The 22,394-nt window shown below is 46.3% G+C and overlaps 1 protein-coding gene across 4 annotated transcripts in view; it reads left to right on the top strand.

The window, feature by feature from the left end:
- The first annotated feature begins 13,941 nt into the window (after window positions 1–13,941).
- Window positions 13,942–22,394, top strand: part of LOC108524276 (protein DDI1 homolog 2) — a 46,400-nt gene continuing 37,947 nt past the window's right edge. The window contains exons 1-2 of one of the 4 annotated variants that reach the window (XM_017865307.1): window positions 13,942–13,978; window positions 14,022–14,344. In XM_017865307.1, the coding sequence (XP_017720796.1) occupies window positions 14,207–14,344 (138 nt within the window). In that variant the 5' untranslated portion in view covers window positions 13,942–13,978; window positions 14,022–14,206. Of the gene's footprint in view, window positions 13,979–14,021; window positions 14,345–15,955; window positions 16,047–22,394 lie in introns of those variants that run through there. The other 3 variants (XM_017865310.1, XM_017865311.1, XM_017865308.1) reach the window with 3 other exon arrangements.

Raw genomic sequence — 22,394 nt, 5'->3', positions numbered from 1 at the left:
AACATAGCAAGACCCTTTCTCTATAAAAAGAAAATTAAAATATACAAAAATATATAATTTAATTTTAAAAAATTAGCCTGGCATGGTGATGCATACCTGCAGTCCCAGCTACTCAGGAGGCTGAGACAGAAGGATCACAGCAGATAAAGGCTGTAGCAAGCTGTGATGGCACTACTGCACTGCAGCCTGAGCGACAGAGTAAGACCCTGTCTCAAAAAACAACAACAACAACAACTCTATGATATTCCAATGATAGAATCACCTAAGATGCATTTCTCATATCTCTGTTAAACAATGCATGACTGTAATTTCTCTGGTTATGTTTCCTTATGTCTGAAAATGAAGGGCACTGAAACCTGTTTGTTCCCTTTAGTTTACAGGCTGATTAGAAAAGTAAGTAGGCCGGGCGCGGTGGCTCAAGCCTGTAATCCCAGCACTTTGGGAGGCCGAGATGGGCAGATCACGAGGTCAGGAGATCAAGACCACCCTGGCTAACACGGTGAAACCCCGTCTCTACTGAAAATACAAAAAACTAGCCGGACGAGGTGGCGGCGCCTGTAGTCCCAGCTACTTGGGAGGCTGAGGCAGGAGAATGGCGTGAACCCGGGAGGCGGAGCTTGCAGTGAGCTGAGATCTGGCCACTGCACTCCAGCCTGGGTGACAGAGTGAGACTCCATCTCAAAAAAAAAAAAAAGAAAAGAAAAGAAAAGTAAAATCCAATCCAAATATAAATGAAGGACAAGTGAAATACCAAACCCTCTAATAAACAGTGAGCTACATACAAGTCCCAGACGCTCCACAACTGTTTCTAGATTGAAAATCCTAGGCCGGGCACAGTGGCTCACACCTGTAATTCCAGCACTTTGGGAGGCTGAGGCGGGTGGATCACGAGGTCAGGAGTTCAAGACCAGCCTGGCCAAGATGGTGACACCCCCGTCTCTACTAAAAAATATATATATATATACATATACACACACACAAAAAAAAAAATTAGCTAGGCGTGATGGTGGGTGCCTGTAATCCCAGCTACTGGGGAGACTGAGGCAGAGAACCCCGGGGGCGGAGGTTGCAGTGAGCCGAGATCGCGGCACTGCACTCCAACCTGGGCGACACAGCGAGACTCCGTTGCAAAAAAAAAAAAAAAAAAAAAAAAAAAAAAAAAGAATATTTAAGTTTTTTCACTTCTGGGAATACACACACACATATATATATACACACACATATATTTAATCGAAATACGTTACCTTTCACTCAACAACTATTCAAGACAGAAACCATTTCGGGGAAGTAGCCTGCTACAGAGTCCCTACTGCACATTTCTCCTCGGTGGCCAAAGCAACAAAACCTGAACTAAGCCACAAGGTAGCTGCAGGAAGCCCTATGCCTGGGACTACTACCAGGCAGACACTAGTTTCCCTGCCCACCACTGCCCGAAAGGGAGTCGGGCCCGGTTCTCCTGAGCTGAGCAGGCCAAAGCAGGGAGCCCGTGAGTGGACAGGGCATAGCCAGAGAGACCCCGCAGCACCCCAGCCGCAGGGTCAACCCTGGAAGCAGCAGGGCCCGCTTGACCGCGGATGCCGGGACGCCCTCGTGCAAGCCTCGAAGGGGGCTGCTACCCCGGAGAAGCCCTGGCAGGTAATGGAGGGATCGAAGCGCTTGAGCCGAGTCCGAAGCTTGCACAGCAACCTCGGGAGAATATACTCCAGGAACTAGAATCGGGTTGGGGTCGCCTAGCAACCAGTAGACAAACGCGCGGACGCCAGGCATTGGCCTGCAAGTGTCACGTGAGCAAGCACCGCTGCCCAGTGGGAGATTACGCAGCAGACACGTGATGAAGCGCAAGCGCGCTTTGGCTGAGCTTTCCGCGAAGGCCCCTGTGGCGCTGGTCGCGGAGCAGAGGCCTTCGTGGGGTTTGCGCCCTATCCTTTTACAAAGTCCTGGCTTTGGCTGATGCGACCAAAGAAAGGAAACCGGCGCTTGAGACCTGTCTGGACTGGCTATGGTGAAGCAGTGAAACGGTGCAGAATTGTGTCAGTGAGACTAGTTAAGTCGTGCAAGAGCATTTCCTCAGAGTAAGACAGCTTTTAGTTACGTCAACACCTGCAAATGTTAGGCTGGCCAGAAATTTCCTGACAAATAATGGGTGAAGGTCGGGCGCGTGGTCGCTCATGCCTGTAATCTCAGTGCTTTGGGATCACTTGAGGTCAGGAGTTCGAGACCAGCCTGGCCAACATGGCGAAACCCCGTCTCTACTGAAAGTACAAAAATTAGTCAGGTGTGGTGGCGCGCACCTGTAATCCCAGCTACTCTGGAGGCTGAGGCAGGACAATCGCTTGAACCCGGGAGGCGGAGGTTGCAGTGAGCCTAGATCACGCCACTCAAAAAAAAAAAAAGAGAAAAGAAACTTTGCTGGTGTTGACCATGTGTTGATGAAAGCGTTTTGGAGCACAGCAAGGTGACTCCCCATGTAGTTAGTACAGGCAGAGAGTTTGTGCTCTAAAGGTTAGAAATAAATATTTTCGGAGTGTTGGCTCATGCCTGTAATCCCAGCACTTTGAGAGGCTGAGCCAGGCGGATCACCTGAGGTCCGGAGCTTGAAACCAGCCTGGCCGACATGATGAAACCCGTCTCTACTAAAGATACAAAAATTAGCCAGGTATGGTGGTGCACGCCTGTAATCCCAGCTACTAGGAGGCCGAGGCAAAAGTAAAATAATAAATATTTTCATTCTACAACTGTCTCCCAATTTGGAGAGTCTGCCATTTACTAGCTATTTGAACTCAGGTACGTTCATTAAAATCCCCATGCCTCAGTTTCTTTGTCCATGAAATGGGAATGATTACTAACAGTTCCTATCTCTGAAGACTTCTAAAGGATGAAATGAGATCTTACATGTAGCAGTATACACTGGTGGTGAGGACTGAACTTGAGTCAGATTGCCTGCTTTGAATCCTTGTGCCCCCATGTAGTACTTGTGTATCCTTAGGCAAGAGACTGCTCTATTCTTCAATTTCATCTGTAAAATGGAGATAATACCTCCTAGGATTTCTGTGATAATTAAACGACTCAATAACACATAAAGTGCTTAGAAGAGTGTCTGGCACAAAGTGAACATTCAGGAAATGTTAGCAATCATTTGGAAGGTGCTTATCACACAGCAGTGATCAATAAATGGGACCTATTCTTGGTAGCACTGCTGGTCTAGAGCAGGATTCTGAGTTCTGAGCTCTCCCTCCTCTCAACCTCCACTCCACCCCATCCTGATTTAAAATTAAGGACTGGAAATGTCTCTAGCCATTTATGGTCACAGGTAATGGAGGTTCAAATTGTAGAGTGATGAGAAAAGTAGGAGTCTACACTCTGAGCCAGATCCCAAGAGGCTATTGAGCAGAGCCCAAAAGGAGTGAGGCCCAAGAGGAAAGCAGCTGAGTGGCAAAGAGCTGTGGGAACTCTGCTACAGAAGTGGTTCTCTTAAGAGAGGCAGGGGGTGGTGGGGAGAGTTCAGTGAGCAGAACTGTGAGCAGGCGGGTCTGCCACATAAGCTTGTTGGATCTAGGTGGGAGGGTGTTGTAAAATATCCTAAATCCAACCCTAACCCATTCCAAGGAGTTGAATCTTGGATCTGAATCCTAGTACAACACAGAGTACGTTGTGGATACTGGGATTTATTGATTGTGTATCATTTCTTGGGTTTACTTTCCCTCAACTCAGAAGTCATTCCCTCAACTCAGAAGTCATTCCTCCCTCTCCCTCGTTCTCCAGGTCCAACCCATTGGCAAGTCCGGTTGACTTTTCAAAGTATCTCTCTAATCCACCTGCTTCTCCCTCTTTTGTTGCCGCCACCTCTCTAGCCCCATAAACATTTTTGTGTTTCTCCTTTTGTCCAGTACAACCGATTCTCCACTCAGCAGCCAGTGTGAACTTTTCAAAACTAATTTTTAACAACTTTATTGAGATTAAATCACACATCACAAAATCACCCATTTAAAATGTACAATTCAGCTGGGTGCGGTGGCTCATGCCTTTAATCCCAGCACTTTGGGAGGCCAAGGCCGGTTCACCTGAGGTCGGGAGTTTGAGACCAGCCGAACCAACACGGAGAAACCCTCTCTCTACTAAAACATACAAAATTCGCTGATTGTGGTGGTGCGTGCCTGTAATCTCAGCTACTAGGGAGGCTAAGGCAGGAGAATCGCTTGAACCTGGGAGGCGGAGGTTGCAGTGAGCCGAGATCGGGCCACTGCACTGTAGCCTGGACAACAGAGTGAGACTCCGTCTCAAAAAATAAATAAAATGTACAATTCAGTGGTTTTAGGTATATTCACAGGGGTGTATAACGATCACCACAAATCAATTTTAGAACATTTTCATCACTCCAAAAAGATATTCTATACCCATTAGCAGTCACTTCCCATGTGCTGCCATCCCCCATTCTCCACAAGCCCTAGGCAACCACTAATAAACTGTCTGCCAGGTGCGTTGGCTCACACCAGTAATCCCAGCACTTTGGGAGGCCAAAGTGGGTGGTTCACCTGAGGTCAGGAGTTCAAGAATAACCTGGCCAACATGGTGAAACCCCTTCTCTACTAAAAGTACAAAAATTATCTGGGGCGTGGTGGCGGGTGCCTGTAATCCCAGCTACTTGGGAGGCTGAGGCAGGAGAATCACTTGAACCTAGGAGGCAGAGGTTGCAGTGAGCCGAGATCACGCCATTGCACTCCAGCCTGGGCAACAAAGCGAGACTCTGTCTCAAAAAAAAATTAAAAAAAAAATAAACTTTGTCTCTTATGGATTGCCTTTTCTGGATATTTCATATAATTAGACTCATATAGTATATATCATTTTTGACTGGTTCCTTTAATTTAGCATAACATTTTCTTTTCTTTTTTTTTTTTTTTTTTTGAGACAGAGTCTCGCTCTGTCGCCCAGGCTGGGGTGCAGTGGCTGGATCTCAGCTCACTGCAAGCTCCGCCTCCCGGGTTCACGCCATTCTCCTGCCTCAGCCTCCCAAGTAGCTGGGACTATAGGCGCCCACCACCTCGCCCGGCTAGTTTTTTTGTATTTTTTAGTAGAGACGGGGTTTCACCGTGTTAGCCAGGATGGTCTCGATCTCCTGACCTCGTGATCCGCCCGTCTCGGCCTCCCAAAGTGCTGGGATTACAGGCTTGAGCCACCGCGCCTGGCCAGCATAACATTTTCATGGTTAATCTACTTTATAGTATATATCAATACTTATTTTAAATTTTTTTTTTTTTTGACACGGAGTTTCGCTCTTGTTGCCCAGGCTGGAGTACAATGGCACAATCCCGGCTCACCACAACCTCCGCCTCCTGGGTTCTAGTGATTCTCCTGCCTCAGCCTCCAGAATAGCTGGAGTTATAGGCGTATGTCACCACAGCCAGCTAATTTTTATTTTTATTTTTTTGAGATGGAGACTCGCTCTGTCACCCAGGCTGGAGTGCAATGGCGCGATCTCGGCTCACTGCAACATCCACCTTCCGGGTTCAAGCGATTCTCCTGCCTCAGCCTCCCAAATAGCTGGGATTACAGGCAAACACCACCATGCCCAACTAATTTTTATATTTTTAGTAGAGACAGGGTTTCACCATGTTAGACTGGTCTCGAACTCCTGACTTCAGGATCTGCCCGCCTCAGCCTCCCAAAGTGCTGGGATTACAAGCATGAGCCACCATGCCCAGCCTAATTTTTTTATTTTTCGTAGAAACAGGGTTTCACCATGTTGGCCAGGCTGCTTTCGAACTCCTGGCTTCAAGTGATTTGCCCAGCTTGGCTTGCCAAAGTGCTGGGATTACAGGTATGAGTCACCACGCCCAACCCTGTTTTTTTTATTATAGCCATCCTAGTGAGCATAAAGTGGTATCTCATTTTGGTTTTACTTTGTATTTTTATTTTATTATGCTTGTAGATTTCTGTAGGTCAGAAATTCAAAGGGAGTACAGTGGAGATGGCTCCGTGGTGTCAAGCCTCATCTGGATAGACTCGTAAGTTGGAGATGATTCAACATCTGGGGGTTGAAGTCATTGAAAGTTTGGTGGGTTTTCCCACTCATCAGCTTTCCCCTCAGCTGAGCAGCTTTCTGGAACAACCACACATATTTTCTCCATGTGGTCTCACCGTGTGGTGTAGTTTGGGCTTCCTCCCAGCATGGCTGCTGGGTTCCAAGAGCAAGCATTCCAGGAGAATCCCAGAGAAGCTGTATTGACTTTTTTTTCAACCATTGATTTATTTTATTTATTTATTTATTTTGAGACGGAGGTTCGCTCTTGTTGCCCAGGCTGGAGTGCAATGGCACGATCTCAGCTCACCGCAACCTCCGCCTCCCAGTTCAAGCAGTTCTCCTGCCTCAGCCTGCCAGGTAGCTGGGATTACAGGCACCTGCCACCACACCCAGCTAATTTTTGTATTTTTAGTAGAGATAGCGTCTCGCCATGTTGGCCAGGCTGGTCTTGAACTCCTGACCTCGGGTCATCCACCAAAGTGCTCGTGATTACAGGCATGAGCTACCGCGCCCGACCTGATTTATTTTTGTTTGCAGTTTGTATTCAATACAAATCAATTTCATAACAAGTTACTATGAATCAAAGCATAAACACACAAATATACAATCCAAAATAAATGTACAGCATTTTGGCATGAAGCAAAAAGGAGTGTTCATTCACACACACAGTGGCTTCAGGTCTGTTCTATCTGCTGTTCTGCTGTTCCCGTGTAGGTTTTTTGTTTGTTTGTTTTTGCTTTTGTTTTTGAGACAGAGTCTCACTCTGTCGCCCAGGCTGGAGTGCAGTGGCGCAGTCTTGGTTTACTGCAAGCTCCGCCTCCCGGGTTCACACCATTCTCCTGCCTCAGCCCCCTGAGTAGCTGGGACTACAGGCACCCACCACTAAGCCTGGCTAATTTTTTGTATTTTTAGTAGAGATGGGGTTTCACCATGTTAGCCAGGATGGTCTCGATCTCCTGACCTCGTGATCCACCTGCCTTGGCCTCCCAAAGATGCTGGGATTACAGGCATGAGCCACCGCGCCTAGCTGTTCCAGTGTAGGTTTCTAAAGATGTTTCAAGACTACTGTGGCCATATTAGATACTGGAACGCCTAAGCATCAGCGTGTGACCTTGTGAACAAAGGACTTCAGGGAGTGTCTATTTTTAAAAAGGTTTCTGTGTGTCGAGACAGTTGTAAAAAATTTTATTACAGAATCAAGCCTACCTTACGGTTTAGGACTAGGTTCTACCTATCTAAAAATACTGACATAACAAAATGTGTTTCAAACAGGGCATGATGGCTCATGTCTGTAATCCCAGCACGTTAGGAGATGAGGTAAGAGGATTGTTTGAGCCTAGAAATTCAAGAACAGCTTGAGAACATAGAAAGACCCCTATTTCTACAAAAAGATAAAAATTTGCTGGGAATGGTGGCACACACATGTAGTGCCAGCTACTTGAGAGGCTGAGGCAAGGAGGATTGCTTTAGTCCAGGAGGTCGAGGCTGTAGTGAACTCTAGCCTGGGTAACAGGGTGAGACCATGTCTCTTTTAAAAAAGGCCCAAGCCAGGTGCAGTGGCTCACGCCTGTAATCCCAGCACTTTGGGAGGCTGAAGTGGGCGAATCATGACGTCAGAAGTTCAAGACCATCCTGGCCAACATGATGAAACGCTGTCTCTACTAAAAATACAAAAATTAGCTGGGTGTGGTGTTGCGCACCTGTAATCCCAGCTACTTGGGAGGCTGAGGCAGGAGAGTCACTTGAACCTGGGAGGCGGAGGTTGCAGCAAGCCGAGATCGCACCATTGTACTCTAGCTTGGGCATCAGAGTAAGACTCTGTCTAAAAAGAAAAGCCCCAAAATGTGTTTTAAATGTGGCTACTCTGATCCATAGTTGTTGTTTGCAAAAAGCATTTACAGAAAACAGTATAGCCTGGGCACGGTGGCTCAGGCCTGTAATCCCAGCACTTTGAGAGGCTAAGGCGGGTGGATCACCTGAGATCGGGAGTTTAAGACCAGTCTGACCAACATGGAAGAACTCCATCTCTACTAAAACTACAAAATAAGCTGGGTGTGGTGGCGCATGCCTGTAATCCCAGCTACTTGGGAGGCTGAGGCAGGAGAATCGCTTGAACCTGGAAGGCGGAGGTTGTGGTGAGTCAAGATCACGCCATTGCACTCAAGCCTGGGCGACAAGAGTGAAACTCCATCTCAAAAAAGGAAAAGAAAAGAGTATGAAAGTTTTTGTGAGTTTAATGCAGGTTAACTTTCAGTCTACTTTCCAAATAATTGATATACAGTTTTGGCTCCTTTACATTTTTGCCCTTTTAATTTCAATGTTTATAATTGTACCTTCAAAACAGATCTTTTTTGTTTTTTGAGATGGAGTCTCACTCTGTCTCCCAGGCTGGACAGCAGTAGTGTGATCTCGGCTCACTGCAACCTCTGGCTCCCAGGTTCAAGCAATTCTCGTATCTCAGCCTCTGAGTAGCCAGGATTACAGACATGCGCCACCATGCCCAGTTAATTTTTGTATTTTTAGTAGGGACAGGGTTTCACCTTGTTGGTCAGGCTGGTCTCGAACTCCTAACCTAAAGTGATCCGCCCGCCTCAGCCCCCAAAGTGCTGGGATTACAGGGGTGAGCCACCGCGCCCGGCCCCTTCATGAATCTGGTGTCCTTGTTGAACGGAAATAGGTGAAATGAAATGCCTACCATTTGACTCTCTAAGGATAAAGAAGAGTTACTGATGATGCTTGGACTTGGGGTAGATTGCAGTCTATCATTGCCCTGGCACATGTCAATTACTACATAAAAGGTCAAATGCAATGTCAAATCCAAATCCTCAGAGGAAAGAGTTCAGTTACCAAAAGAACAGTGATAGCCTAACAATGTAAACTTCACATATTGGCATTAAATTAGTACTGCTGAAACAGTACATTGAGGATTTATAGTATGATGGAAGCTGTTTTTTTTTTGTTTTTTTTGAGATCTCAGCTCACTGCAACCTCTGCCCTCTGAGTTCAAGTGATTCTCCTGCCTCAGCCTCCAAAGTAGCTGGGATTACAGGCATGCGCCACCACACCCGGCTTATTTTGTAGTTTTAGTAGAGATGGAGTTCTTCCATGTTGGTCAGACTGGTCTTAAACTCCTGATCTCAGGTGATCCACCTGCCTTAGCCTCCCAAAGAGCTGGGATAACAGGCGTGAGCCACTGCACCCGGCCGATGGAAGCTTTTTTAAACTTTAAGACAGGATCTTGCTCTGTCACCCAGGCTGGAGTGCTATGATAATGATTTACTGCAGCCTTAACCTCCAGGGCTCAAGTGATCATCCCACCTCAGCCTCTTGAGTAGCTGGGACCACAAGTGTGTGAAACGATGCCCATCTCTTTTTTAAAAAAAATTTTTGGGCCAGGTGCGGTGGCTCACACCTGTAATCCCAGCACTTTGGGAGGACGAGGCAGCTGGATCACTGGAGGTCAGGAGTTCGAGACCAGCCCGGCCAACATGGTGAAACCCCATCTCTACTAAAATACAAAAATTAGCTGGGCATGGTGGCATGCTCCTGTAGTCCCAGCTACTCAGGAGGCTGAGGCAAGAGAATGGCTTGAACCCGGGAGGTGGAAATTGCAGTGAGCTGAGATCGTGCCATTGCACTCCAGCCTGGGGGACAAGAGTGAAACTCTGTCTCAAAAAAAAAAAGAGATTATGGTCAGGCGCAGTGGCTCACGCCTGTAATCCCAGCACTTTGGGAGGCCCAGGTGGGTAGATCACCTGAGGTCAGGAGTTTGAGACCTGCCTGGTCAATATGGTGAAACCCCGTCTCCACCAAAAACACAAAAATGAGCCAGGTGTGGTGGGGGGTGCCTGTAATCCCAGCTACTCAGAAGGCTGAGGTATGAGAATCACTTGAACCTGGGAGGCAGAGGTTGCAGTGAGCTGAGATCGTGCCACTGCACTCCCGCCTGGATGGCAGAGCGAGACTGCGTCTCAGAAAAGAAAATCAAAAAATGAAAATTAGTGGGGCATGGTGGTGCAAGCCTGTAATCCTGGCAACTTGGTAGGCTGAGGCAGGAGAATCACTTGAACCAGGGAAGTGGAGGTTGCAGTGAGCTGAGCACGTGCCGCTACACTCCAGCCTGGGTGACAGAACAAGACTCCATCTCAAAAAATAAATAAATAAATAAAATAAAATTTTTTTGTAGAGATGAGGTCTCACCCTGTTGCCCAGGGTGGTCTCGAACCCCTGGGCTCAATCGATCCTCCTGCTGTGGCCTCCCAAAGTGCTAGGATTACAGGTATGAGCCACCCCCATCCCCTGCCAATTTTACTTGTTTTACTGCCTTATACATCCCTTTTATTTTACTGGTTTTACTGCCTTATAGACTTAATGAACCAAATGAAAACTGAATCTCCCACTCCACCATTCCAGTCTTTATTTTCTAGGACAAGATAAAAATCTATTTCTTTTTATTATTATTATTATTTTTATTACCCAAGTTTGTCTCAGGGATCTACGTATCTTTATTTTTCCAAGGTAGTTTTTTTTTTTTTTTTTTTTTTTTTTTTTTTTTTTTTTTTGAGGGATCTTGGGGCTCTGTCGCCGCAGGGCTGGAGTGGCAGGGCCGGATCCTCAAAAGGCATTCCACTGCAAGCTCCGCCTCCCGGGGTTCCGCCATTTCCCGCCCTCAGGCCTCCCAAGTTAGCTGGGGACTACAGGGCCGCCGCTCGTCAATCCCGGCTATTTTTTGTTTTTTTACGTAGAGACGGGGGGTTTCACTGTGTTCGCCAGGATGTCTCGATCTCCTGACACTTGTGGATCCGCCCGTCTCGGCCTCCCAAAGTGGGCTGGGATTTACAGGCTTGACCACCGCGGCCCGGGTTTTTCCAAGGGTAGTTAAGGTGCGTTTACATTTCTTAAAGCCACATTCAAGGGAAATAATGTCCTTCAATTTTGGATGTTGGCCCTCTCCTTCTTCTGTGCATGACATTTAGGCAGATTTAATATGCTATCCATCATCTAGTCAAACCCCCCTTCATGTGTTCTTTCAAACCAATTAAATTTGACTGGTTCTCAACCTCTTTCTTTTCTCTTTTCTCTTTCCCCTCCCTCCATTATTCCCCTCGCCCTCCTCCCCCTCCTTTCTCTTTGCTTTTCACCACGTAGTTTTGCTCTTGCTACCCACGGCGCTGAGAGTGGCAGTGGAGGCAATCTCCGCTCACTGCCACCTCGCCTCCCCAGGTGTTCAACCCAGGTTCAAGTGATTCTTCTGCCTCAGCCTCCCAAGTAGCTGGGGGACTACAGGCACCCGCCACCATGCCCGGCTAAAGTTTTTTTTTTTATTTTTAGTAGAGACGGGGTTTCACCATGTTAGCCAGGATGGTCTTGATCTCCACCCGCCTTGGCCTCCCAAAGTGCTGGGATTACAGGTGTGAGCCACCGCGCCCGGCAGATGTTTCTTAACAGTAGAAATATAGAAGAGAAAGCAAGACCATGAGGAGACTGGCAGTTGACTGCAGGGCACTGCCAACTGCCTTGGTGGTGGCATTAGCTGGGTTTGGGGCAGACAAGGTACCCTGGGAGGAGTTACTTGAAAGCGTTACAATAGTTTGATTTGAATAAATCTGCATGAGTAGGAGCAGTGCCAGAACCAGCAGCCCCACCCTGAGCCTGTCCACCATTGCTCTGTCCCCTCCATTGGTGTCTGGCATGTATTTCTGGATGCTGGGTGAGAACCGCTGACTCCAGGTGGACACAGGCAAGACCTAGCCTTAGAAATCACACAAAGTGGCTGGGTGCGATGGCTCACATCTGTAATCCTAGCAGTTGGGAAGGCCAAGGTGGGAGGATCACTTGAGGCCAGGATTTGAAGATTAGCCTGGTCAACATAGCAAGGCCTCATCACTATTTTTTTTAATTAAAAATAATCTAAAATTATAATAAAAAGGAAATCAAGCCTGGGCAACATAGCAAGACCTCATCTCTACTAAAAAGAAATTAGCTGTGTGTGGTGGTGCACACCTGTAGTTCCAGCTGCTAGGGAGGTTGAGCTGGAGGGATCGCTTGAACCTCGAGCCCTGGAGGTTGAGGCTGCAGTGAGCCATGATCGTGCCACTGCTCTCCAGCCTGGGTGACAGAGCAAGACTCTGCCTTGGAAAATAAAAGGAAATAACATAATGTCACTTATGCCAGAGTTAGTCTGTGGAGCCATAATTCAAAGGGAGGGACATACACCCCACTTCTTAATAGGAGGGTTGTCACAATCACATTGTAGGAAGAGCATATAGGATGGGAGACACTGTCATGATCATCTTTGGAGAACAAAATCTGCCAGACCTGGGAACCTGAGCACCACTAGACCAAATATAACAATTAACCAATGAGTCCAGCCTCATCTGATTCCTTGATACCCCCACTGGGCAATCCTAGAACATTTCTCGGCTAAACTTGCTTCAATTTGCAATGGTTATTTCAAACATTCACTATAGAAGGCACTGTGTATGTCTTTCCTAATACCCATTCCCAGCCTCCCCTTTCCCTATTTATGTTCTTTAGGCAAAGCTAAATACTTGCTTTCCTAGCCTCTACGCATCTATGTGACACAATTCTGTCCAGTGAGATGTAAGCAAAAATGTGCACAGCGACTTCTGGGCAACCTTTTTCCTTGAATAGGAAAATGAAGCATGGCGTGGAGGCAGCCAGCCATATATTGCAACCCTCAGGAAACGGTCAAAACAATTACAGAGGTATTGACCCTAATTTCAGTGAGCCACTCAACCAATGCTGTTACTACCTCCAGGCCTTCTCTCCTGTGAGAAAATAAACCCTTGTTTGTTTAAGCCACTGATAGTCAAGCTTTCCGTTGCTCGTAGGGGATATAAGCATTCTCACTACCCTGTTCCTCTACTTTCTCTTTGTAAAAGCCTGCAGCTGCTAATTCTCCCTTTCCTGCACCAACAGCCTACTTACTACCTACTTACCTGCACCCACAGCCATCTTATTTGCTCCTTCTCTCCTGTTAAAATGGAAAAGGGCTCCCTACGTGGACGGGGGAGTGGGAGTAAATGGAAAGATGCTAATCTGGCATCCATTACAAATTCATCTTTCAATTTTGGTTTTCTTACTCACCCGCACGTTAGTTCTGGGTCTCTATCACTCATCAGCTATGTGCCTTAAACAGGCCATTAAAGTAGCAAATATTTATTGAGTAGATTCTAAGCTGTGCCCAAAAAGGCACTGCGCTAGGTGGTAGGAGTTGCTAGGGCTAGGAAACAGACAGTCCAAGTAGAGAGAAAACTATTTACAAGACAGGGGAATGGAGCCTTGTAGGAACTGAGCTATGTGGCTGGAGGGCAGAGAATCTGGGAAGAGCTCGGGAGAAGGGGCTAGGGAGGTAGGCGTGGGCCACAGCCAACTGGCTTTTATAGACCAGGGAGGGTAATGATTTTGGTTTTAATCCTAAATCACTGAGACAGGAAGTGAATTACTCTCTCGGAGCTTCAATTTCTACCACGAAAAATACGCTTTTATTACTAACTCCTGTACTAGATTGAGAGTTACGGAGAAGGATTTATCTTTTTATTCATTTCTGCATCGCCGGCGCCCGACACATGGTAGGCACTTAATGCCTGTTCGGTGAACAAATAAGACTGGGGACTCCTCCACAGACCTCAGTCATTAAGTCAACCAGTCAGCAGAGATTTCCTTCTCCGCGTTCCTTTCCTTCCCTCCCCTTTTCTCGCCCTTCCTCCCTCTCCCCTCCCACGTCCCCTCCCACGTCCCCTTCCCACTCCTCCCGCTCCTATCTTCTCCAGGCTTCCTCCTCCCCTTCCAGTCCCCGCCCCCCGCTGCGTCGCGAAGGCGGGGAAGGCGAGGCGGGCTTTACGGCAGCCGAGTTGCGGCGGGGCGGGGCGCCGGGCGGGCGGCGCGCTTGGCGGCAGCCGTGGGAGGCAGGCGGGCAGGCAGACGGACTCGCAGGCGGGTGGCGGCGGCCGTGCTTGCTAGTGAGGGCGGGCNGCAGGCGGGTGGCGGCGGCCGTGCTTGCTAGTGAGGGCGGGCGGGAGTGACTCACTGAGCGTGTGTGAGGGAGGGAGCGAGCGAGCGAGCAGCCCGCGCCGTCCTTCCGCAGCACCAGCCAGGCCACGCCGCCGCCTCTTCCCCTGCGCCCCGCGCCCAGGCCGGGCCGAGCCGGGTCGGGCCCGGGCCATGCTGCTCACCGTGTACTGTGTGCGGAGGGACCTCTCCGAGGTGACCTTTTCCCTCCAGGTCGACGCCGACTTCGAGCTGCACAACTTCCGCGCGCTGTGCGAGCTCGAGTCTGGCATCCCCGCAGCCGAGAGCCAGGTACGCCGGGCAGCGAGCGGGGCCTGCCCCGGAGCTAAGCCCTCCCCACCTCGGGGCCGCACTCCCTTTGCTACTGGTGAAGAATTGGGGGCTGGGGTGAGCAGGGATAGCCATTCTCAGGTCACCCCCGCATCCAGGAAGGAGCTGGGGAGCTGGCATCGGTAGCTGCCCTCACACACCCCGAGCGTGGGGTGGGGTGCGAGGAGAGGGAGCGGAGAACCTGACCGCAGACGCACCCACTGCAGCGTGAGGGGCGCGTGGACTGTAGAGCAGCGCTAACCCTCCTCACCTTTGCTCTTTGGCCCTTTTTCTGATCCTGAGTGTAGGATATCGTTGTGGACCTCAGAAGCAGCCCTGGGTTTGCTAGGATTCTTACGTCCTGCAAACCAGAAATACCAGTTTGGATCACTGTGGTAGATAGATGTTCCTCTGCTTCTCTATCTCTCTCTCTTTTTTTTTTTTTGGAGAGGGTTTCTGCTTAAATATACGCAGTTTAAATGCACAGATTTACACTTCCGGTGAAAGAAAAAGTTTAAGATTTGCACTACCTCGTTTTGGGGTCTTTGGAAGTGCTCTTTATCCACCACATGCGTTTCTGGTTAAATTCTTTTGAAAAACAGTACCTGTTGGTTCAACTCAAGCTGTTTGTTTCTTTCGGTTCTACCCTGGTAGTAAGCCAGAGGGCCCTTTTTCTTTCAGGCCACAGTTCAGAGTTTGGGTGAGTTCAAAGCTCAATGCTTTAAAAGGATATTTGCTTGGAAACGGCATAATATCTGCTGTTTGGTGGTTTCATTTCCCTACTCAGCCTGCTGGAAAGAAGTTCAACCTCTCATATTTTAACTAAGAAAAGTAATTTTCAAAATGCTTTGGGGCTGCCCCTAGTCTTTATCAAACAGAATCGGTGACAATAACCCTGTAAACTTTACACTAAAACACTTAGATCATGACTTAATAAATTTAGCCTGGAGGACGTAGTCTAAACATTAAGAAAATTACAGAAGTCTCCCAAGGCTTCATCATGTAAATCATGATTTTCTACTGCAGTTATGAAATAGTTTACAAAACGATTGCCCAACTACAGCTTGTTCTACTGTCTTATGGTAAACACGTGTCAATATTTTGTTCAGAAGTATGATTCCTTTACACAATGTGAACTTTAGAACCTTGGCATAAAGCTGTTCAGAAAGAATTTCAAAAGTTAATCCACAAAAGCTCAGGAACCAGTTCCTGTCAGTGAATGCCTCATGTGGAGAACTGGGAAAGGACTGCTTAAATAGAGAAAATCAACTCTTCAGTTTTTTTTTTTTTCCCCTTCTTTTTCATTTTTGTTGAGACAGAGTCTCTCTCTGTCGTCCATGCTGGAGTGCAGTGGTGCGGTCTTAGCTCCCTGCAACCTCTGCCTCCCAAGCTCAAGCGATTCTCCTGCCTCAGCCTCCTGAGTAGCTGGGATTGCAGGTGCGCGCCACCACGCCCGGCTAATTTTTGTATTTTTTTTTTTTTTTAGTAGAGACGGGGTTTCACCATGTTGGCCAAGCTGATCTCCAACTCCTGACCTCAAGTGATTCGCCCGCCTCGGCCTCTCAAAATTCTGGAATTACAGGCGTGAGCCATCGCGTCCGGACAACTCTTCAATTTTGATAGTGGCTTTTCAGTTGTTTTTTTCCTCGAGCTGTTATATTACCCTCGTTGTAATCACCGGCTGGTAGGGAAAATAAGAAATTAAAATGTAAATTGGTTTTGTTGTTAGGGCTTGAGAAAAGACAGAGGTTGAGGTTGTTTCCATTCCTGCACTTTTTGTGATGGCTGAACCAAGAAATTTAAATCAGTTAAAGGGATATCTGACACCCCCTTTAATTGACTTAAATTTCTTGTTACAGCCATCACAAAAGATGATTTATTGTGTGGTCAGCCAGGCATTGCCCTCTGCCAGTCTGGAAAGTTAGGAATACCTTAGTAATTGAACATAGGCTAACTCCAAATTATTTCTTGTTCATTACGTCAATGTTTTGGCATTTACTTCCTTCCCAAGCCAAATTAGCATATAGAAACTTGGGCTCCAACTGGTGTTAAGCCTGTGTTAGATAGCCATAAACAGCTCCTGTTTTTCCAGTCTGTTCTGTTGGCTCCATTGTAACCTGACAACACAGTATCTATTTTAAGGTGTCTGGTGGTCGGTTGTCTTTCACTTGCTTGCCCATCAGGCAGGAACAGGATCCACCCTAGACACTTGAGTCATTTCCTTTCATCAAATCGTAAAAGTAAACATCATTATAGTTTTTACCCACAAATATACCATGTTTACTTACTTGAGTGCTCCCCCATGACCTCCCAGGGTTCTCTCATATTACTCATCTTCCCTTCCTTTCCTTGACTGTTTAACTCCTCCTCTTGTTTACTTTCTCCATTCCCATTCCTTCACCTCTCATTTCTGACTCCATTTCTTCAAGGAAATACATGTATTTTTATGTTCCTGGCTATTTTTTCCTGCCACTATGTGTTCAGACCACTAGTGTCCAAACTTTCATTCATGTATCCCTATCAGTAAAATGTTTCAGATTATGCTCCTGTTATGTATAATATACATGAACTGATACATTTTATGCATTATATATGACCATGTATAATATACACATAACATGTGCATTATATGCATATGTAATATATACAAAAAGTAACATTGTACACACACAAAATGGCATTTAAGGAAGGACGAACTAAAATAAATGGAAATGAAAATTCTAATATTTTCAGTTTCTTCCTCCACCCTTAAAGAATTGTCTTACATGGCTGCCCTGCATTGGTGATCACTGGTTTAGAATTCAGTCTTTCACCTGAATGTCAATTGTGCATAAGCATACAGTTGGAAAAGGTGCTAATTTTTAACAGCTCTAGTCTGATTATAGTAGTTATAATTCAGTGGTAACAAATTTAGAACAGAAGCCATCTCTACTTGTACGTGTGATTAAAGCTGGGCATGTTCCGTCTCTTAATAGAAGTGTGGGCTTGGAAGCCAGTCGTGGCTCTGTTTGATGCTTTGATGCAGACTTGCCTGGGTGAACTTCAAACAGTTGTCAGAACTTAGCTTCACTTTAAATTAGTGTCCTCATATTTTTGAAGCATCCTGATAATTTACCTCTGTAGGTGGCACATGGAAAAAGTAGGCACAATGTATAAGGACCCTCAAATGAAAGGCAAATAATAGCAGTCATTGTGTGATCTTGGAAATGCACACAGCATGATTTGTGGTTTGTAAACTACTGTTTTATCTTGTGTCTGTTTTTTTGTTTTGAGACGGTCTCGCTCTGTCACCTAGGCAGTAGTGCGATCACGGGTCACTGTAGCCTTAACCTCCTGGGCTCAAGTGATCCTGCCACCTCAGCCTCCCAAGTAGCTGGGACTACAGGTGTGCTCCACCACATCTGACTAATATTTATTTATTTATTTATTTTTATTTTTGAGAGGAGTCTCCGCTCTTGTCGGCCGCGACTGGAGTTCCACGTGGCCGCGGATCTCAGCCCTCACTGCAAGCTCCGCCTCCGGGTTTACGCCATTCTCCTGCCTCAGCCTCCCGAGCTAGGCTGGGACTTAACAGGCCCTCCCGCCACCTCGCCTCGGCGCTAGTTTTTTGTATTTTTTTTAGTAGAGACGGGGTTTCACCGTGCTTAGCCAGGATTGGTCTCTATCTCCTGCACCTCGTGATCCGCCCGGTCTCGGCCTCCCAAAGTCTGGATTACAGGGGCTTGAGCCACCGCTGCCCGCGCCCGACTAATCTAATTTTAAATTTTCTTTAGAGATGGGGTTTCACTATGTTGGCCAGGCTGGTCTCAAACTCCTGACCTCAGATGATCCACCTGCCTTGGCCCCCCAAAGTGCTGGGATTACAGGCGTGAGCCCCCACACCTGGCCCCAAATTGATCATTTTAAAGGCTACATAATATACCATCATATAGATGTATTGTAATTTATTTAACAATCTCCCTTTTGTTAAGCATAATATTGGGGAAAATTGGAAGCAGTTATAAGTAACATGGCATGAACATCTGTATACTTAAGGCTGTAGCCTCCATTTTTGTTATTTTCTCAGGATAAATTCTTAGATATGCAGTTGCCAGATCAAAGGCATAAAGTCTTTGAAAAGTTTTTAGTAACTGTTGCCGAATTGCCTTCCAGAGAGGGTTATACAAGTCAAATTGGCTATTACATGGGGTAGAATATGTAGATCACTTGGTAGATAGTGGGCATTTGATTGTTGGCAATACTATTATGAAGCCATTCAGATGTGATTCCAAGTGTTTTGTAGCCGGTTTGTGGTCCTTATTTTATCTTTATTCTTTATTTTTTAGAGATGGGATCTTGCTCTCACTTGGGCTGGAATGCAGTGTTGCAATCACAACTCACTGTATCCTCAACATGTTGGGATCAAGGGATCCTCCCAAGTAGCTGAGACTTTTTTTTTTTTTTTTTTTTTTTTGGAGACGAGGTCTTGCCAGTGCTGGGTTTGAACTCCTAACCTCAAGCATCCTCCCGCCTCGGCCTCCCAAAGTGTTGGGATTACAGGTGTGAGCCACTGCACCTGGCCTACCAGTTTATGTTCTTTAATGCTAGAAATTTATTGTTAAGCTTTTTGTTAATAGAAGGCTCTCATTCAGAGACCAGAAAACACCTGACCTCATGCTTAAAAGTTCTGGAGTTTTATTAATTAGTCTGTTGTTAAATGTTGATTAAGATTATAATTCAGTCTCTGGGGTGCCTCCTCTGGAGTAAGTACCAGCAGTTGCGCCAGTTTTGCTGATTAAGACTCATAGCTGTATACATTTCTTGTTGTATGTTCTTATAACTGGCAAAACTTGAATTTTGGGCTTTGTAGCTGTTGAGTTGGGTAACATGCGTGGTGGAAGGATCGAGAATGCTGCTGTGGAACGCCTTTTGTTTTGATTGGTAGAGATTTGAAGCCATGTCTAATAGATACTCATGTTCCGTTGGAAGATCACATGGATTTATTTTGGGACTTTTGCTGCAAAATAATTGTCTGTCTTGGACTCTTAAGCCTGTTTAAACAAAATGAAATCAGTTCTTTGTGGCAATTACAATTTTAGCTGAGCTTTAGTTGATCTCATTTATGTCCTTAGACTAAAATGGAGCACAGCTGCTGCTTCGTCAGTGTGAGGAACGCGTGCTCCTCTCCCAGGTTCTTCAGTCTAGTGTTTCCAGGAAATTGGCACTGAAGCAGCATTTCATATTTCATAGACATGCTCAATGTGGTGATTATCTAGATTTTACATTTTTATTTGTTAGATCATGCTGCCTTCCTTTAAAAAATGATATTGTCTGCTGAGGAAATACTGTGGCAACTAAGCAGTGATGGAGTGAAGTATGGCATCTGTGAAGTGGGAGTCAGCGGGCAGTTGGTGGTGTTTCCTCATGTTCAGGGCATGGGGACGCGTTGAGCAGTGGACAGTATTTTAATCCTCCTGGTGGATAGAGTCTCTTTGTGGCAATGGATGGCTTAGTAGTGCTTGTTAAAGTCACCCACATAATTCACCAGGCCACTTCAGGGTTATGTTTGGGAAAGCTGTATATAATACTTGAGTATGGGCTTTGAAATCCGACAGTTGTTCCAATTGCAGTTTTCTTTTTCTTCTTCTTTTTTTTTTTTTTAAGAGACAAGATCTTATTCTGTTTCGCAGGCTGGAGTGCCGTGGTACAATCATAGCTCACTGCAACCGTGAACTCCTGGGCTCAGGTGATCCTCCTGCTTCGGTCTCCCAAATAGTTGAGACTACAGGCATATGCTACCATGCCGGCTAATTATTATTATTGTTATTATTATTATTTTAGAGGTGGAGTCTTGCTGTGTTGCCCAGTCTGGCTTTGCATTCCTGGCCTCAAAGGATCTTCCTATCTCATCCTCCCAAAGTGTTGGTATTATAGGTGTGAGCCACGGCACCCAGCCTGCGTAGGATCATTTTGATTCTCCTGAGTTTGATTCCTCCTTGTAAATAAATAAATTTTCACTTATAAATGCAGTTAATGACCGGGCGCATTGGCTCACTCCTGTAATCCCAGCACTTTGGGGGACAGAGACGGGCGGATCACAAAGTCAGGAGATTGAAACCATCCTGGCTAACACGGTGAAACCCCGTCTTTACTAAAAATACAAAAAAAAAAAAAAAAAAATTAGCAGGGCATGGTGGCGGGAGCCCTGTAGTCCCAGCTACTCAGGAGGCCGAGGCAGGAGAATGGCGTGAACCCGGGAGGCGGAGCTTGCAGTGAGCTGAGATCCGGCCACTGCACTCCAGCTGGGGCGACAGAGCGAGACTCCATCTCAATAAATAAATACATACATACATACATACATACGTACATACATACAGTTAGAATGTGCCTCTGCTCCCAGGAGACTGTTCATGTATCTCTAAATATACTGATAGTCAAATTTCTGAAACTGGAAAATTAAAGAGTAAGTTGTTGACAGTGTCTTCACAGTGTTGATGCTATGCTGTAAGAGCCTGTCTACCTGCCATTTCTCTTGGCATACCTCTTGTTTCTTGTTGCACACCTCAACCTGTGATGCTTGTCACTTCTGGTTTATGTGTTTTTCCAAGCAGTCTCACAAGTTATAATATGACTCTCAGTTGTTTTGCAGAAAATCTGTGTTGATGCTGATGTACTTTTACTGTGAAATATGTGCTTAAATAAGGGTGTGTGAATGGGATGATGGGAGTGACAGTTGCAGTCTGTTGAAATGTGGTTCTTTTTGTTTGTTTGTTTTTGTTTTTTAAGAGACAGGGTCTTACTCTGTCCCCAGGCTGGAGTGCAGTGGTACAACCGCAGCTCACGACAGCCTGGACCTCCTGGGCTTAAGCAGTCCTCCTGCCTCAGACTCCTAAGTAGCTGGGACTACAGTCACATGCTACTATGGCTGGCCATTTAAAAAATTTTTTTAGCGGCCAGGTGCGGTGGCTCAAGCCTGTAATCCCAGCACTTTGGGAGGCCGAGACGGGCAGATCACAAGGTCAGAGATCAAGACCACCCTGGCTAACACGGTGAAACCCCGTCTCTACTAAAAAATACAAAAAAACCTAGCCGGGCGGAGGTGGCGGGCGCCTGTAATCCAGCTACTCGGGAAGGCTGAGGCAGGAGAATGGTTCAACTCGAAAGGCGGAGCTTGGCAGTGAGCTGAGATCCGGCCACTGCACTTCCAGTTTGGGTGACAGAGCGAGACTCCGCTCAAAAAAAAAAAAAAAAAAAAAAAAAACAAAATTTTTTTAGATATGGATTCTCACTATGTTGCCCAGGCTGAGGCTGATTTCAAACTCCAGGGCTTAACCCAGCTTGTGGGAGTTATATCTTACCGTTCAAGGTCATTGCCAAGGTATGATTTTTTTCACACACACAAAAAAAATCTGCAACCTCTGGCCTAAATGGGTTAAGCGATGCTCCTGCCTCAGCCTTCCCAAGTGCTAGGATTACAGATGTGAGCCATCATAACAGATCTGACATGTTTTTTAACTCAGCGGATTGAGCATTAAGAACTTAATAGTATTTTTTTCAAGTCATGCAAAAAACTTGTATAATTGGGCCTACAAATTTGCTCATATTCAGGATTCGATTTTGGTAGGAACTCATTTTCCTGTTCTGTTCCTCATGTCTATAAATTCTGAGAGCAGATATGACAGAATCACTTTTTTTCCAATTTAAATGCTGTGTTTTCAGTTCTTATTTCAGGTAACCTTACTATGAAAGCTGTAAGGAAACATAGAATGATAATGTTAGCAGAGAGAACTGGAAAGGACAGCTGTAATTATGATCTAGCCCACCTGATTGCTTGACACATGGGAAGGGTGAGGCCTGTGTCATGCCCCTTGCATGGAGTTACTGGCAGAGCCAGGGTAGAACTCAGGTTCCTTAGTTTGCATGTGGCCTGGTGAAAAGTGAATCATTAGGAGGAAAACCTTTCAAAGCCTGAGTTTATTCTGAATGCCTTTCTGGAGTAGGTAATAATGCAGGGCAGATTTTATGTTTTTTCGTGGTAAAATTATAGGGTACC

This window comes from Rhinopithecus bieti, unplaced genomic scaffold, assembly GCF_001698545.2.
Source record: "Rhinopithecus bieti isolate Rb0 unplaced genomic scaffold, ASM169854v2 scaffold_81031, whole genome shotgun sequence".
In the NCBI taxonomy this organism is placed as follows: Eukaryota; Metazoa; Chordata; class Mammalia; order Primates; family Cercopithecidae; genus Rhinopithecus; species Rhinopithecus bieti.
Note: the sequence above shows the minus strand (reverse complement) of the source record. Positions and strands in the feature narration are given on the sequence as shown.